At 50.4% G+C, this 18,439-nt stretch overlaps 1 protein-coding gene across 3 annotated transcripts in view; it reads left to right on the top strand.

Annotated features, from left to right (window-relative positions):
* CACNA1E (calcium voltage-gated channel subunit alpha1 E) overlaps positions 1-18,439 on the top strand; it is a 274,294-nt gene that overhangs the window by 131,990 nt on the left and 123,865 nt on the right. For all 3 annotated transcript variants that reach the window (XM_054587689.1, XM_054587691.1, XM_054587690.1), the window contains exon 7: positions 15,885-15,988. In XM_054587689.1, coding sequence (XP_054443664.1) covers positions 15,885-15,988 — 104 coding nt within the window. The remainder of the gene's footprint in view (positions 1-15,884; positions 15,989-18,439) is intronic.

Here is an 18,439-nt window from a genome sequence, read left to right as displayed (position 1 = left end):
TGCAAGAAAGCAAGTTGTAATCTTGTTGCTGGTGGTGGGTCTTGCCTTCCATTTGAGGGGGGAAAGCAAACGCAGCACCTGTGAAGCACAATAAAGCGACCTGTAATAAGATGAGGGCTGCCTGTAGTCTTAGACTGGGTTAGTGTGGGGTCCCTGGAGGTCACCTCTGCCCCAGAGACTCGCATGCAGCTTGTGTATTGATTGGGGCGTGCTTTTGGGAGATTCCCCTGAGGAAGCGAGGAAGCCAGGCCTAGGCCGGGCAGAGGGCGGTCCACCCTAGCAGGGCTCAGTGCCCCCTCACAGGGTCAAGGGCAGTTCGCAGTGGAGGGGTGAGTGTGTGAGCTGCCAGCAGCTGGGGTTATGGGAGTTTCGGCCCTGAGGGGAGGCACTGGCTCGTGCACGTGGCGTCCACTCATCAAAGCTTTCTGCCTGCCGTCCCTTGAATGCATTATTTTGAATCCATACACTTGAGAGATGAGGCCGTTGAAGGGCGGAAAAGCTAAGGAGCTTACCTAAGATTTCACAGTTCATACATGGCGGACACAGGGCTGGGTGGGGTGGGCGGTCACCTCTCAGCCTGCACTTCTCACTTAATCTTCACAGCACTGATCCATGACAGGGGTCATCCTTCCCATTGTACAGATTGAGAAAGTGAGGCATTGAAAGGTTCAGGGATGTGCCCAAGGTGCAGAATTAATCAGAGGTGAGGCCAGGGTTTTCCCATTAGGTTACACTATCTTACAGAGATAAGCTGTCCAGCGAGGGACACCCAGGGACACCCAGTTCTGGCTGGAACAGGAATCTCAGCCCTCAGGTGACTCACGGACCACTGGTTTTCTCTCTGCTGTTACCTTGAACAGAAAATCACGTTGTTGTTGTGGGTAAAGGTCTTTGAGGTCAGGCAGGCGTAGGGTCGAATCCTAGCTGTTTTAGTACTTGCATGCAACTTGACACCTCTGAGCTCAGTTGCCTCATCTGTAAAATGGCAGGGGGAGGAGCAGAAGTAACCAGGACATCCTCGTTGGCTCACTGTGAGGACTAAAAGAAATCAGACATGAGAAATCCCTCAGCACTTTCGACTTCACAGCTGCCCCCCTCCCACCCCAAAAAAAAGGGGTCCAAGGCCGCACAGGATTTTCTGAGGGCAGATACCCTGAACACAGTGGTGACTTATTGAGTTCATGCTTCTTCATTTGCTTCTGTCACACAGAGAAAGGAAGAAAGACAAAATCTACCAGGCATTTTGCTGAGAGTTCCAACACTGGCCTGTTAGTCTAATCATAACACAGTTCTTCTTGGAAACAAACATAGCAACAGCAATTATATCTTACTTCTAATGTCTAATTTGCTGTAAACTCGCTTTTACGAGGTTATTTCCATCGACCATGTGGAGCATCGTGTGTTTTGCTTACCTCGCTGTCCTCGTGCAGCCCCCATTTTGCCTTTATTAGGGAAGAAGCCAATTAAATGCGCCGGCCTTGTGGGTGCCCTGTAAGCCCCAGCCATACCCAGCAATGGGCCGTGACAATACTGTGCCCCGTCTGCACCTCATTATCCCTCTCCTCCCCAACCAGAGTCTCTGGCCTTGAGTCTGCCTGTGAGTTCTGCTCTGATTCTCTTTCCCCATTTGGTCTCCTCTCCTGGCTTCTGGAATAATCCTCCGTGGTCTCAGAGCCCTGCCTCTTTGTACCCTCCTCTGCCTCCAGCCCTGCAGCTCGGCACTGTCCCCTTTTGCTCTTAAGCCACTCATCCTTTCCTCCGAGTAATCTCACAGGACAGCAAGTCATCCCAGCTGGGCTGTGTTCCAGCGAGAGCTGGGATGCGGAGGAACAAACCGGGTGCTTCCATATTGCTTTGACTTCACTGCCTGTTGGGACTAATAATTCCCATCTTCCCTGAGGGAGAAGCAGCCTTCCCAGGAGCCCAGCTTGGGACCAGAGCCCTCGCAGGGAGCTTCTCCCTTAAACTTGCCCCTCCCTGTGTTTTTCCAACTTACTGAAGCTTATGTCCTTCCGCAGGGCCGGGCCTCAGCGTGGGCACGTCTGGTGCCTGGTCATCCTGAGGAGGGGGGGCGGGGAGGAGAGGCTGTACCTGTTGCTATGGCTGCACCCAGCTGAGATCATGAACCCATTTCGTTCCCAGGAGACTTCAGGGTGAATCAGTCTCACCCACTCTCCTCTCCTCCCTCTCCATCTCCCCCCGCATCCTTCTGTCATCTTCCCTCCTCCCCTCAACCTCGGGCTTTCTCCTTCCTCAGATCTCTCTCTCCTGGGTACATCAGCGCAGCCACTGAGGCTACCCCAGGCAGCTGCTTTTTTCCCTCCGACCAGTAGTTCTCATACTTCAGCAGGCATCACCTGAAGGGCCTGTTAAAACACAGGGGGCTGGGTACTGACCTGCACCCCTAGAGTTCTGATCTGAAGGTCGACATTGGGACCCGAGACCCTCCCTTTCCAGAAAGGTCCCAAACGGTGGTGACGCTGCAGGGCCATGGGCCACCCTTTGGGGACTGCTGTTCTAGACAGTGTTTGCCCAATGTGAACTAGTTATGCCTGGACTATTTCTTTACATTTTGATTCTCAATGATTCGATTAGCTCATTCATTCATCCATTCATACAACAGTGTGTACTGAGCATCTGTTCAGAGCATGTGGCAGGTATTTGCTGCAAAGAAACACAAAACCCTGTCCAAGAGTTCACAGATTTGTAAATAATTATTATATGGTATGATAAGTGTTATAATCTGAAGATAAGAAAATAATTTAGAAGTTGAGAAGTGGGCACCACTCTTGTAGCATAAGGCAAGTATTGAGATGAGATGAGTATACATAATAAGGATATATTTATACTCCCCCTGCTTCCTTTTAAAGATTAAGGGGAACTGACCGTAACCTATTTAAATAATAATATTCATATCTAATGTTTATGGAACATTTATTATGTTTCAGTCACTGTCCAAGCACTGAGTATGGTGACTGTGAGAGTACTGGGGCCGGACCACTGAGTGTAGGGACGGCCCTGCCCCTCACTACCTGTGAACCTCAGGCAGGTCGCTCCGCCGCGCTGGGCCTCCGTGTCCTCGTCAGAGGAAAATGCTGTGGTGCCAGCGTCTGCTTCCAAGAAATTCCTGAGAAGATTAAACGTGCTAATGTAGGCAACATGTACATAGTAATTGCTCCAGAAAACATACTCTTACTATCCATACTTTGTGACCTCATGCTGAATATCAGAGAGTTGGCCTAGAAAAAATTATACTCTCCAGACTAAATAAATCGTCAGGATTTAGCCAAGAGAATGGTTTGGGGCTGGGTCTGAACGTAGGGGTCGGAGGATCTCAGAGCACGCCTGGGAAGCCGTGGGCCACCGGGGAAGTGGCCCTTGCGGGGTGAGTTAATCCACATGGGGTGTTAGAAAAACTTTGAATGGCCAGGATTTTGACAATGCACATACTATTATTATTACTTTTTTTTTTTTTTTTTTGAGAGGATGAAGGGGGGTTGCATTCCCAGCAGAGAGAACACTCTACCCCACAAAGCTGACATGGGTAGAACCCGCAGGCTGGGATCTAGAGAGGTTCAATCTTTGAGAGAATCAGGGTCGCCTTCCCTGAGAGAGACTCGCCACCCCAATCACCTTCCTGCCCAGGTGCCACCCGGCTGGTGCCGTCAGCATTCCTTGGGTGCTTCTTAGCAGAGCCTGCCAGGCAGAGGAGCTGTGCTTTCTGCTGCTTCCCCAGAGGCCTGCCCCTCCCCTTTCAGAGACAACCCCCATCCCTGAGAGATGCGGTTCTCTGTTCTTATTCCGAGAGCAGGGAGTGTTCCCCTCATCTTTGCCTGGACCCCAGGGGGGTCCACCTTCGTGCTGAGTGTGGAGCCTGTAGTTCCGCCAGCCACCGCTGAAAGTGCAGCTCGGGGAGCTGGCAGAAAGCACCCGTCTCCTTTCAGTCCTGCCCCAGCTCATCACCGATAAGAGTGACAGAGCCTTTCTTCTTCTGGAGAGGATTAGAGGATGAAGTCAGTCCTTTGTGGCAAAATATACCTGGGATGGGCTTAAGAAGTGATAATCGCTGATAACCACCTCTCATCATCTGCTGACTCTGCCCTCTTAGTGATGAAAAAACCCTCTAGACATTTAATTAACTCAGAGAAATCCTCTTCCTCACCACTTTTCCTTTCTCCCTTCTGCTTGCCTTAGATTTGATCAGAGACATACAGTCAACGTATTAACTTATTTTTTCATTGAATGAACATTTGCTGAGCAGCGACAGAGCTACATTGGGCGCTGGGGCAGATACGTAGACAAATAAGACCTACTCGTTGCCCTTGAGGGGTGTGTAGACTTGGTGAGGAGGACAGACAAGCAGGTGGTGTCCCGGTACAGGGGTGGGAGGTGCGGTAGCGTTCGGTGCAGCGGCGTGAGATTGGCTGACTCTGGGAAGGTTTCCTAGCAGAGGTGGCAGTAATCAGGGTCTGCCTAGAGGCTGTACAGGTGGCAAAGGTGGAGGGGTATTCCAGGCAGCGGGGACAACGTGAGCAGGGTCACAGAGCTATGCAAGAACATGGCATAGGAGGGAATTACTGAAAGTGGGGTGTGGCTGCGTGAGCTGGTTCACAGGAGGCAGGGGCTCTGGACCGAGCTAGAGTTTAGGCTGCAGCCAGCTGAGGTAGGAGACTCGGCAAGGGCAGCCACTGGAGCGGTTTGAGCAGAGGAGCGACAGGGCAGGTGTGCTGGATGTTGGGTAGACATGACAACTTTCCCCTGCTCTGAAGACTGAAGCCCGCTGTGGCTGGAAATCACTTGTCCCACTTTACAGGATCACCCTGGCAACGGAGTGGCTGCTCCACTACCAGCCATGGATCCTCCTGTGACGGTCTTTCAACCTTCTCAGACATCCAGGGCAGAGAAGAAGCCGCTGAGCTAAGGGTAGACGTGAACAGGGTTGAAACAGTGTAGTGTTTGGATAGGATTATGGCCTGAAGTTGGTCAGAAATGGTTCTGTCTGCTGGTGGTAGTGTTGTAAATGCAGTCAGCCTTCCATATCTGCGGGGTTTGCACCTGCAGGTTCAACCAACCTCAGATGAAAAACCTTGGAGAAAAAAACCCAGAAAGTTCCGAAAAGCAGAAACTTGAACTTGCCACCTGCCATGCACTACCTGGAACCCACAGGAATGGGGTGATGTGTGCAGGTACGCCCTGTGGCAGCCTCTGCGCAGGCACAGGTCACGTGCAGTGCTGTGCCGCTGTATATAACGGACTTGAGACATCTGAGGAATTGGGTATCCATGTGGGTTGTGGAAGCAACCCCCATGAGGGGTTCACTGTACCTGCATTCATAGCTCTTTCTCAAATGTGTTCCAAGTTAAAACACCATTATTTCTGGCCCCCAACCCCCATCTCCATACAAGGGGCAACACAGGGTGATGTCTTGAGAAGAAGTCAAACGTGGGTTCAGATTTGGGGCCTACGCTATACTAACCGTGGGACCTTGGGCAAGTTTCCCTAGCCTTTCAGAGCCTGGGTTTTGTTTTAACGTGTACTTACGATTGCCTTTCTTGCACATGGTTGTGAAGATTAGAGTGCATGTATATTACGTCCCTGGTTTGGTGTCCAGCATAGATAGGTGTTTAACAAGTGGAAGCCATGATATTTTTTCCTCCTCAGACACACTGGAATCTTGGGGTATATATAGGTCCTAGGAAAATATTTAAGGAAAGATGTTTTAATCAGGTTCTCTTAGCACTTGCAGAAACAGGTGTAACTAGGTTTGTTGGCGCTGCCATCCACCAGCTCATGAGTCACCTGTCAGCATTGATCTCAGTACCTTCCACCCTGGGCAAAGCAGTAAAGAAAGTTGTGCAAAGAATGGAAAAAGCTGAAAGAGGCTCTTTCCGTTGGTTCCCAGACTGGAGAAACAATGGTCATTATTATTTTATTTTCTGTATTCTGTTTCAACATTGTTATACTCTCAAACCCATGGCTCTACTCCATTGGAATAAACTTTGTGTATCTTAGGAGAAAGAGAAAGGCCCAAGATGAATTTCTAGCAGCAGAGCAAACAAACAGGAGAAATCAAGACATGTACGTGGAGAGAAGGGCTTAGGGAAGCGGCCGAGTCAGCCCCTGAGCACTGGGTTCCGTGGCAGAGGAGAAGCGGAGTCAGGCCTGCGGGTCTGAGTGGGAAGGCACCCACATCTGCTGTCTGATGTGGGCACCTACCCGAGTGAGGGATTCCCTCCTCGGTGTCCCTGACAGATGGTCATCTGGCACAGTGATTCCCGTTCTCTTTCCCTTCATGGCACACGTAGAAAATAGCATTTGTATGACACTGGGGTAAATGGACAGAACTGCTCGCAAATGGAGGGGACCAACCTGGGGACCCTGGTTGTGCCAGGCTCTGCCAGTGGCTGTCGCCGGTGAGTGGAGTGGTGGCTCGGGCTCACCTGTAGCCCAGCGTGCTTCGAGAAACTCTGGTCCAGGAGGACCAGAATGGAGAGCCCTGCCCCCAACCTCACCAACGTACTCTGAGGCACTCAGGTGACAGATTAGTAGGCGTGTGCAGTGGGCATCTCATTATTGCCATCAAAACTGATGCAGGAGTAGTGAGCATGCTTTCCATAGACCTGTCTTGGGTTCCGAGGATACAAAATTTTAAAAGCCACAGTTTCTTGCTTTCAAGCCCTTCTAACTGAGGAGTTAAGAGTGCTTCTGGTGGCCACAAAATAAATGAAACTAACTGACCTAGGGCTCTTTCAGGCATTCAAAGAGTGAACAGAGAAACATTCAACCTAATGGGAAGTTAGGAGCAGTATGTGAAAGAGACAAAAGACATAAGGTGTAAAATGAGTACCAATAGAAACCCAAGTGCAGCACTTAATGTTCTGTTTTCTATTCTAGGTGTTTATACTCATGATTTTGTCGTCTTACACATACCAAGGCCCTTGAGGTCTGTCTGTCTCTCTTACTCATCTTGTGGAGAGTATGCACTCAGAGTTTTGAATAGCTAGGTATGCCACTCTAGAGTGAGCTTAGGCGCTGGGGGAATTCTGCAGTGAGTAGAGTGCTGTGCCTAGGGGAAGCCTTGCAGAGGCTGAGCCGTGTTTTCCAATAGGAGACAGCTCACGGTTTGGCTGAGGGAGGGGCTAGGAGTGGGAAGAAGGAAGAGCTCGAGGAGTGCACAAGTTCAAGCAGACATTTAGGCCGCCCTCCAGGGTCCTCTGTGACCTGCCCCACCCCGTCTTGCCTCACTCCTGCTAACAGCAACTCTCTGTGGCCTCATCGTTCCGCCCCGCTTTCCCTCTCCCTGGGCTCTCTTCTTCTCGTTTGGACAATCAAAACCCTCCTCTTCGTCCAATTCCAGGGGAAGGTACCACCCAGGAAGCATTCTATGCCACCTCTAGCCTTCCTCCTTCCTTCCTTAAATCAGACAGCAGGTTCTCAGGTCTGAGCTTTAGGCTCTAAACCTTCAGAAGACGTGAGAATCTTCATTAAAAAGGTCTTCAACTTGAGGCAGCTTCCAAATGAGATCATGAGGCTAGACTAATTACATACATAAATAACTAAAGGGCACAATTTAGTCCTCAAACTAAGTATAGAACAGTGGTATAGAAGAGAAGGGCCGTGCGGAGCGGACTGGAGGCCAGAAGCCCTGCGTGCTAGTTTTGTCTCTGAAGTCAACTAGTGGAGTCTTTTAGCACCCACTTAGCTTTTGACCCTTGGTTCTTCATCCATAAAATGAAGCATTTGTGCCAGATGCTGTGATTCCTTCTAGCTCTGTAATCTGCAAGATGAGGAAAGTGCGAGTACTCATATTAGACTGGATGGAGAAAGGTGATGGGTTAGCTGGAAAGGACAGGGACCAGTGGAAAAGCAATAGAGGGTGGTGACTGGAAGGACTGGCCCTTGAGGACCATGGCGTGGAGTAGGGGACCAGCCAGGGAAGGCTGAAGGCTTGTTGCCCCGGTGTCATCAGCAGGTTTTCTAGAACACAACGGACCCTACACAGAGCCCTCCCAGTGGAGAGGGTCTGTCAGCCTCATGCACCTTTTGTCTCTGGATCTCAAAGGAAGGGTCTTCTTGCCTATCATTCATTGAGCTCTTTCTGGTGCCTGACTGTCTTGAAAGAATATGTCTAGTCGGTCATCAGCAAGCCCTGTAGGACAGGTGAAGGGTGTTCCATCCTGGGACGCATCCCCTTTAACTTCCTCTTCAGGGCATCCACCTCGGCCAGCGTGCATAGGGTTGTGTCAGAGCCACAACTCGCCTTTAACCAAAGCAAAGCGGCATCGCAGCCCGGACGGCTCACTGCGGGTCAGCTGTCCTGGCTTCGCGGTGGCCCCAGGAATTGCTGCCCCCTCAGCACCCTGGGCTGCCATCGAAGGGCAGGAGGACCTGGTCTTTGATTATTTTTTTCCCCTAATTTTTTTTTCTCTGACCCTAAAAACAAACAAACAAAAAACAGTTACTGCAGAAAAGTTGCAAAATACAGAAAAGTATTTTAAAAATGTTTTTAAATCAGTGATTTCTACCCTCCAGTTATCATCACTGTTAACATGTTTCCTCATTTTGACTAAAAAGGGATTTCCTCTTAAAATTCTCACAAGACCCTGAACTGTATAAACGAACTGTATTTTGGGAAAATTTAAAACCTTTTATTACTGAAATTTTCTAATCACACATACCTGTAGCAAGAACAGACTCTCAAGCCTCTTGGTAACCCAAACCCCCTTCGCCAGCTCTGAGACCTTTCAAGGCTCCCCCATCTCCTTGCTGGGCTCTGGGCCAGAGCCCAGGAAGGGAGGCGACAGGGCAAACATTACATAACGATGATCCTGGAATGATCAGGCTTTAACCAAGGAGATTTTGACATGGCCGTGGCCGCCTTCCTGGTGCAACAGGGCTCCACAGTATGACGTTCACTCGAGCCGTCTTGCCCGGAGTGTGGACAAGCTATACCCAGCGCCGGCGGTGATGACCACCCACGTCCAGACTCCGGATGCTGAGCCGAGCTGCTGGCCTGGGGCCGCCAACCTGGCCTCACGGGCGTCGGGCTGCCGCCTGTGGTCTTAGGCAGGAAGGCCCCGCGCTGCTCTGCTTTCCCACTGAAAAGAGACTAGGTGGTGAAATGTCCAAAAGGAAGTTACCCCTGGAGGTCCTTTGGCATCTGGACAAAGGCACCGACACAGCCTCCGGAGCAGTCACTGACCATCGTCCCGCACATGGGAGAAGGGGGCTTGGAATAACCGCAAGCTGCGGGGAGCCTCGATGATGCCTCGCGGGCCCCAGCGAAGACTGTTTGTGTGGGGAGACCTAGTATGTTGATTAGATGTGCTCAGGGATCGGAGACAAGAAAAACTGCTTTGTCTCCAGGGCTGGCAGGTTCAGCTCCTTGCTGGGTGGGCAGCAGGCGGCTCACTCTCTGTTTCCACTCTTTGCATGACTCCCTCACCTCCTTTCTTACCGGGGAGTGGGGGACAACTCTCACTTCCCGGCTGCCAGGTCCGAGTGTCAGCTTTCCTGTTTGTCTTTGTTCTCCCCCAGAAGCTGGTAAGAATATGGGGAGGGTTGCTTTTAAGAGACTTGGGACTAAACAATACAGGGAGAGTCCAGGGTTCTCTGGAAGCTGACCCTTTGTGGTTCAAGATTGTGGCCCCAGCTCTGTTCCAGGTCACTTTTCTTGCTTGGGCCTCAGTTTCCTGTTCTACGAAGTGATGGGATCTATAGTGTGCTCTCATAATCTTCCAGAGTCATGGCTAGATTTCCTGGTAGGCTGGAAGCCAAGCTGGATGTTCCATAGACCTTAACTGCCCAGTGTTGTAAGGTACACTGTTGTGTCCCCTTCCTAAAGTGTGGGCGTGGTCAGAGGAGTTCAGGTGGCCTTGCTCTTGGAAACACCATCCAACTGTGTGACTCGGGCAGGCGTTGGCTGTTTCAAAGGTTCGTCAAAACCCTGATGAGAAAGGGGACATGATGCCTAATGTTAGATATCTTATGAAGTCCTTGTGGTAATGATCGGTTGAGGGGCTGCTCTCAGGAGACATGGGAAAGATACGAAGGAAACAAGGTAGAGCAGGGGAAAACAATGTTTAATTTCAAGCACTGTAGGCTTGGCCCAATCCAGTGTAGCTCCAGAGTGTGGATTGGATCACAGAGGTTGTCCCTCCCAGAGACAAAGGGTCTGGACTATTGCCATTGTTACTGGGGACTGGTCACCCTCCCTCCCACAGGACAGCATAAACTCAGAGGTGAGGCCAGGACAGACTGCTGACAGTGGGCAGGTGTGAGCCCTAGCAGCTGACACGCATAGGGAATGGGTGCACCTGCCGGTAAAGGGGGCCTCGGTGGACACAGCCCAGCGTCTGCCACAGCCAGGCTGGTGAGAGCTGGGCAGGGCGCGCGCAGGCGGGCAGGGGGAGGGCTCCTCCGAATGCGGGTCCTGAGCGAAGAGGGGACTGGATGGCTCCGCGTACCTATGCGTGCAGGGAGACAGCCGGTGTGGCTCTCCAGTCAGGCCGATCAGGCCGATCTAAGCCAGGATGGTGTTCTGTTTGCAGAGGGCAGGTGGCACCTGGGAAGGGCTTGGCAGAGCAGCCCCACGGGCAGGGCTCATTCCACTCCTTTTTCTTCTTCTTCTGTCTCTGACTCTTGGCATTTCTTAACCTTTTCCTCCCCTTTCATTAACCTCCATGTGAACCTTCCCTCTCCCTACCTGGCCTCTGCCCTCTCCGCCAAGGTAGTCCCTCAGAGTCTCCAGTGATTCTTTCCTCTAAAAGCTTCAGCAAATCCTTGTCTGACTGGCTGCGTGTGTGACCAGACGCACCTGCGCCTCGGTGCGCTCACCACAGTTTTACTGTTGCAAATACTCATGGCTCTTTCATTCAGTCTGGACTCGTCTGTTGTACACGGGCCATGGCCCAAGGCTGTTTTGTTCATAGTTCATCTCCAGTGCCTAGAAGAGTGTCTGCCCCACACGGTGTCCACAGATGCGTTGAGCACAATGTGGCTCCCGGCTCTGAGACACGGACTCCAAGCCCCTGGGGTGGGGAAGGAGCTGCACACTGGGCGCCGGAATAAAGTGGGGGGCCACGGGGAAGCGAACGAGCTGCTTAGGTGCCGGATGCCCAGACGTGTCGCTCTTAGGGCGGGTGTCAGGCAGCTGAATGTTCGGCCCTGTGCCCTTCCCTTCCACCCTTGTCCTCTCTGAGCGCGCTCTCTGCAGGGCGGTCGGCAGAGGCCTTGCACAGATGCTTAGTCGAGAGGACTGGCCTGGCCTTTCGGCAGCCTGGCGTGGCTGGACCTGAGCTCGGCTGGTAGTTCCCAAGACCGGTCCTTGAGATGCAGCCTGCAGGCCAGCGGTCCTCAGCTGGGAGCTGTTTTGGCCCACCCTACCTGCCACACCCCTGTACCCCTACCTCCCGGACACTGGGGATTCTGGAGACACTTGGGTTGTCACAACTGGGAGGGGATGCTGCTGGCATCTGGGGGCGGAGGCCAGGGATCGTGCTAATGCACCACGCAGGACAGCCCCCCACAACGAAGAGTTCTCCAGCCCAAGATGCCCTGGGCACCCTGGCTGAGAAACCTGGCTGTCAGTCAGCCTGGAGCTTGCCAGCGGGTGCTGCCTTCAGTGTGGGGAGCAGGCGTACCCCAGAAACCCTTTTTGTTTTTAAAAGGACCTTGGAATCAGTATCCTAATTCCAGTCCCAGCGCAGTCAGCCTCCCTGGCTGGAGCTGCTTTGAGAGGCACATCCACATGCTCCCCAGAGAGCCCTGTGGCTCCTTCAAGAGACCCGTTTCCAAGGGCGGAGCCCAGCCCTGTGATGCAGCCTCTGGCCAGGAGAACCATGAGGCACCTTCTTGCCATCTCCATCCCCACCTTTCTCTTCAAACCTGATCCCGCACCCCCGCCTTCCACCACTTCCCCAGCCCCCACCCCGAGATTAATGCGATAATTGCCATGCGAGCCTGTTTACGCAGGGAGTGGGCGTGCTCGCCACCCCCAGTCAGGCGGGTTCCCAGAGAAGCACATTCCCACTCTGTCAGGACTGGGACCCGTTGAGCACTCCTGTGCAGGTGGGCTGCCACCCCCGACTGCTTTCTCTGTCTGTCATCACCCCTGTCATGCGTGTGTGTGTGTGTGTGTGTGTGTGTGTGTGTCACTTGGGGAAGAAGCAGGTGAGAAGGATGGGGAGCAGCCAGCCTGCTGGTCTAGGGGCTTGGCTGGGTCAGGTGGGAGGGGAATCAGCATCTCGGATTAAGAGGGCATCGCCCCAAAGAGTAGCAGCCTTCTGTAATGTCTGATGCACAACAGGTGTCCTGTGAACAGAGGAAGGAAGAGCCTGGCACTCTCTGTATGGTAGCTTTCTGTGGGGGGAGGGCGAGGGTAGGTGGCGCTGGTTTACACGTTGATGCTCCGCAGTAGAGATCTGGGCAGGGAAAGTCTCACTGCGAGACTCTCCTGGGACCACCACCCGGAGAACATGTTTAGAAAGCTGTGAGTCTCTTTCCCCAGGATCTTCTTGCTCAGGGACTTTAGCGTGGCTGTCCCCTGTTGCCCAAGGAAGAGTCGCTAGGGAAAATCAAGTGTGATGATCCTACATCCAAGTGTCTTGTCAGAGTCACAGAAGCAGAGGGTGGTAGTAGGGGGCACAGTGCAGAAGGAAGAAGTCCTCTCTCTCCCACAGACAGCCCCCCCCCCGCTGCCCTCCACCCGGTCATACAGACATACATACCCCAGGAGGGAACAGTCACAACTCTCGTTGACCTGTCAACTTTCTGCTCCTCACGTGGTACCGGGGCACTTGCTGCCTTGGGAGTTGTCGGTTACATTCTTTTTTTTTTTTAATCTCAGAAGACACTTTAGTAGTTATCTCTCCTACACTGGACAGTTTTAAGGTGTTAATAATGATGAATCAGAAGGAAATTGAAGCTCTAATTAGCATCAGAAAGAACCTCACTGTTTTGGGGGAAGGAAGTGTCAAGTCCTCTGTGTGCCCTTTCCTGCCGAGGCATGTGGCCTTGGCCAACTAGGCTGGATGTGTCATGGATCCATTGGCAGGCAGGTGACATGAGGGTGAGGCCACCCAGGGAAGATGGATGGAAGGGAGAGGAGAAAGGTGTAGAGAGGAGGCGGCAAGTGTATGAAAAAGATTTGTGAATAATCTCTGGGCTGTCAAGCTGCTTTCTCCAGAACCTTTTAAGCTGTCAGTCATCTTTAACACCCTCCAGAGCATAGTGCCACTGGGGCTGGGCCCCTCCCAGTTTTCTTTCTCCCTCTCTTCCCTTCCTTCTCTTTTGTTCATCCAACAGTCCCCAGTGCCATCGTGGATGACTTTTTTTTTTTTTTAAGCAATTCAGACAGAGCTTCACAGATGGAGAAGAGAATATCAGAATGATTCTTTTTTCGTGTGTATATTTCAAGCATGAGAATCATCTCATTCCAGTTGTGGTTGTTTGTTGATTACTTGAGCACCTATTGTGCCAAACGCTTTGTTAGGCGTCAGCTACAGAAGCAGGCAGACAGTCAAGGTGCTTGCCTTAGTGTAAGTTACAGCAGACCGAAAACATTCTCCCAAAACACCGAATACAAAGACGCTGTTCATCGTCAGTTTTCTGTAGAAGAATTGGAAAGCAGATTCCAGACTCTGGGGCAGGGAGGGGAGTCCCTGTGTCCCTGGTTTTCACAGGCTCTGTTTCCTAATTTTCAGAGGGAAAATCTATTGCAGAGATTTTCTTTGAGAAAGGAGGTTTTAAATAAGGAAGTATATAGAATGATGGAATAAACAAAGTAAGTGGTCTTTTTTGTGGGTCTTCTCACAGACTAAAGGAAAAATCTGATTTGTTGTGTTTTCCAAGTTTCTTTGGTGATAGAAGCCCATTTTCCACACAAACATTCTTCAGACCTCCATGGCTTCTCCAGCAAACAGTCACCCAACTGAAACTGCTCAGCTCTCTTCAAACTGTAACTCAGTCAGTTCTGGGCCCAAAGACACCTTAACAATCACAATTTCATCATCACCATCACTGACCCCAACTATGGTTCATTGGCAACTGAGCCCTGACCTGGATGCTAGGAGCAGACTCAGTCCTTGGTGATGAAGAACGCTGAGTGGGGTGGGGTGGGGTGGGGTGGGGCAGGGGGCTGGCTGAGCCAGACAGGGAATGAAACTTGTCCATCTGAGCAGCCCTGGTCAACCGTCGGAGCTAACTAGTTTTAGAAAATGTTGCATTTTTAATCACGAATAAAGACAGAGCCAGCTGTACTAGTCTCATTCAGTCCATCTTTCAGCTCCCAGGAGGGCCCACGTTTCCACTGTCTCAGAAGGAAAACAGTTTCCAGTGTCCACTAAAAGCCCTGAGTCCCATGGCGCCGAGCTCTTCATACTTGAAGTGGGGCCGTTTTCTCCTGGGTCCGGCCCACGTCTTCCCTGCTTATGTTCGACTGAGCGCACCTGGTCAACATGAAGAGTTACCTCTCATACACTGAGACTAGCAAGTCCCTGCCTTTGTCCCGTTCAGTTCAGAGAGTGTTTGTTTTTAACTTTTCTTTTGCTTTAGTAGCAGTCACATCTCTCTGAACAGTGTAGGGGCAAGACAGAAGTCACAGGTTTGGTGAAAGAGGTTGCCCGGAAAGTTCTTTGTAGTGGCAAATATACTGTGCAGCAATGGCTGCGGTCAGAACCGGGGGGAGGCAGAGAGGAGACGAGATAACTTGGGAGAAGAACCAGGTAGAATGTCATAGAGGTCCACAGGGAGCATGAGTTCAGGGAATCGAAGTATGTGTGCAAAGTTGAGTGGGAGGTCCATTGGAGGGACATAGAAATGCTGAGTTCATAGCTTCATTTTACTAATTTAGCGTGTGAATTTGAGGCAAGGCATTTGAACTGGATTCTTTTTTCTCCAGTAAGTAAAGGGTAAAATATCTTTCTAGAAGTTGAATTTCAATCAGGTATTAAAGGTTTGTTTTGTTTTGTTTTTGAAGGGGGAGATTTCAAAGCTCTACATATATAAAATGCAATTCAAGGAGACTGTTTTGAAAGAATTGTGGTTGATATCTTGGGGGCAGGGCACGGGGTCAAGGTGAAGCTTAGTTGAGAGGCTCAAGTGTTAGAGAGCACTTTTCAAAATGCTCCCAAATGCTGTTTCAAGGTCCTACCTAGTAAGACACCTGCCAAGAGGCATTTTTCGTGGCTAAGGCGCGTGTGTAACTTCCCCTCAGGCCCACCTCCACCAGGCCTGGCATCTAGCATGTGGTGTAAGGATCCAGAATGTGGGTAATCAGCATTTTTAAGGTCATGGTGTGTTAGCATTAGAAAGAGAGCAAGGATCACTCTTCAAATCTAGATATATTCTTCATTCTGTCCAGAGCCTTGCTGGGCCCCCTCTGTACTGAGACTGGTGGGAGAAAGCCAGAGTTCAGGTCAAGGGCTGAGCAGGATGTGGGTGACCCTAACTTCTCTCAAGCAACCCTGGGAAGGCCTTGGCCAGCATCTGTGGAATCGAGTGCCCCGTCTTTTCGAGAATTTGTCTAATTTAGAATGCAAAAACTTAGAACCCACATCATCAACCACTATAAAACCAGTGATTCTTTGCATGATCTCAGAAGAGTAGTTGGCCTTTCTGGGTTCTGTTCTCTCATCTGTTAAGTGAGGGTGTTAGACTATTGCAACTCAGGAAGTTACAGGAGGCTGATGCGGTGGCCTTCACTACGCATATGGGAGAGTGAGTTAACCCACAGCAACACCAGATTGGGAGTGGAGCAAGGCAATGTTTGACTGCATCACACCGGGCTTGTTACATTATCCTCTATGGGACACTGCAAGAGCAGAGGCCTTCAGCTGGCACGGGGTTCTGATGAATTATTAAGGACCCATTTTTCTTTCTTTCAGACCAATGATGCCTTAGGAGCCACCTGGAATTGGCTATACTTCATCCCCCTCATCATCATTGGATCCTTCTTTGTTCTCAACCTAGTGCTGGGAGTGCTTTCCGGGTAAGCCACGTGTTCCTTCTAACCTCTTTCTAATGCTCCTAACTCATAGCAGATTCATTCATTGAAGCTTCACTTACTGAGCAGCCCCTGTGTGCCAGGTGATGTTTCTGATGTTGGGAATGCAGTAGTGAACTGTTTTTTAATCATCTTTCTTGCTCTTAGGAAGTTTGAAAAAAAATCTTTTTTATCAGGTACAATATTGAACACAGTATCTACTGAAAGTTCATTTGTTCATCCATCCTTTCATTTAGTCACTCAGCAGTCACAGACCTTCTGTGTCAAACTCTGTGCTGGCTGTTAGGGACATAAAGTCAAATACGATACAGGCTCTACCCTCAAAAGACTTACTTTATCATGTATTGGACATCAGATCCCATATGTGAGGCTTGGATCAGTATGTATCAATCAGCAAGCAACTCCTTGTCAATGCCATGAGAAACACTGTAGGAAGTACATGAAGTATAAGGCCTGGTCCCTGCCTTTAAGGACCTTATGTTTTAAGGCAACACAAATACTTGAAACAGGGAATGGGAATATCTTGTATCTGACTGATACAAGATACAGTTAATTTGGGGGAAGGGAAAAACCTATATTGTCTGAAGGTATCAGAGATGGTTGCATGAAGTACTGGGATTCTGTTTGGAATATGAAAATATGTATTATGGAGCAAGGGCTCGCTGCCTTGTGTGCATAGAAGCCAATACCATGGCACCAGCTTTTGAGAAAAGAATGAAACGTTTATTATGAGGTTGACGGGGAAGGAGATAGGAGGCAAGGCTCACATCTGTCTCCCTAGTCGGAGGTTTTGGGGCCAGATTGAAGGGATTTCAGCACTGGATCTCCCTGGACAGCAGAGCCTTCCCTTCTGCAGCGGCTCTGGCCTCCAGGTTCTGGCCGTGCCCTGGTCCTTTGGTTCCACAGGGCAGGGGCGGGGAGCAGTTAAGGGCGTATAAGTGGTTCTCGTCAGTGGTGTATCCAAGGTTTAAACTTTGGTTCCAGGTTAGAAGCAGAATAGGACCGATTTGGGCTGGTGATATCATTAGGTATATGTAACAAGATAAAATAAAAATGTGGATATAAATATTCCAGGAAGGCGAGAGCACCATACCTTAACCAAAGATGAAGAAAGGGGACTTGTCATGCAGAGTGAAGAGATTTTAATGAAACCAGACTTACTCAGAGTGGCAGTCTCACTTTGTTTTCAAAAGTGTTTAATGGTTCTATCAAAAATATATACATATGAATATGTGTGTATATATACACATACATACAAATGTATAAATAAAATATATATGAATATATAAATGTATTTGTATACAGATGCACCCCCTGATCTGAGCAGTTAATTTTACAAAATACAAAAATGTTACCACTAAAGGAACAAAAAGCACAGGAAGTCCTGGATGCATTTACACTGTCACTCTGGATTTTGAGGTGACCCTATGTGCTCTTATTGTCTGGAGAGGATGGGGGGAGGGAAAGGGAACGAAAAGCTTAGGTTCCACAGTAAGGCAGTCCTTAAGCAATATTTCAATGAAAGGTATAAAATAAGAGGGTAAAAACAGGGGTAGATTTTGGAGGGTCTTCCATTTTTCTAAGCAAAATTGAACTTTCTTGTCTGAGTGGCATAAGTTCTTCAAGTGAAAACTTGGAAGGTGGTGGTTCTGTTTAAACGTGGCAGATTGAACCAACCTGGTCATCTCTTGTAACTCCTAACACAGCAAGTAAGACGGGCACAGTGACAAAAAGGACAGGAGAAGAAATGACAACAGATGAGAGATAGCAGCAGAATTTTTGAGGATAGAAAATAAAAGGCAACGGACCTAGTGGTGGGAAAGCAGAGGGTCCGTCACCCTGCCGAGGCATGCCAATAAAGACACGCGACACGGTTGCCCTGCAGCACTGCAGGGCCCTAGAACGGCCCGGGAATCGGAGGCACCAGGCATATGTGAGAGCTGGGGTCTGCGTAGCCCTAATGATAGGGGGGTGGTCAGAAGTCCTTGTGAGGAGCACCGAGCAGCCCTCCCCCGCCCCCCACTCACAATGCTGACAGGTATTTGCTAACCCCCCACCCCCGCCTTCACTCCAGACAAAGTTAGAGGTCCATTCCCTGTCCAGGCTGAATGGGAGAAGCTGGGAAAGGTAACAGCCGGTACCGCCCAGGGCGGGGCCAGCGCAGTGTGGTGAGTGAGCGTGTGGGCTGCCCACCCTGGTGGCGTGGCTCTCAGAACTGGCGTCTGGAAGGAGCTCAGAGGATCGGTGGGGCGTTCATTTCCCCCGTGGGGAAACTAGTAAGCCTGTGAGCCAAGGCCTGTGTAAGCTGATCACTGAGGGTGACCCAGAGAAGGGGTTCCCACCCATCACCTTCAGTGAGGCTCACGATGGTAGTTTCCTGTGGCTGCGAAAACAAATCACCACAGACTGGGTGGCTTAAAACTGTGAGAGAAGGTA

Source organism: Pteronotus mesoamericanus, unplaced genomic scaffold (assembly GCF_021234165.1).
Source record: "Pteronotus mesoamericanus isolate MK-2021 breed Mesoamerican mustached bat unplaced genomic scaffold, CSHL_Meso_final scaffold_1186, whole genome shotgun sequence".
NCBI classification, from domain to species: Eukaryota; Metazoa; Chordata; class Mammalia; order Chiroptera; family Mormoopidae; genus Pteronotus; species Pteronotus mesoamericanus.
The sequence above is the reverse complement of the archived record's forward strand: the minus strand, read 5'-3'. Positions and strand labels throughout refer to the sequence as shown.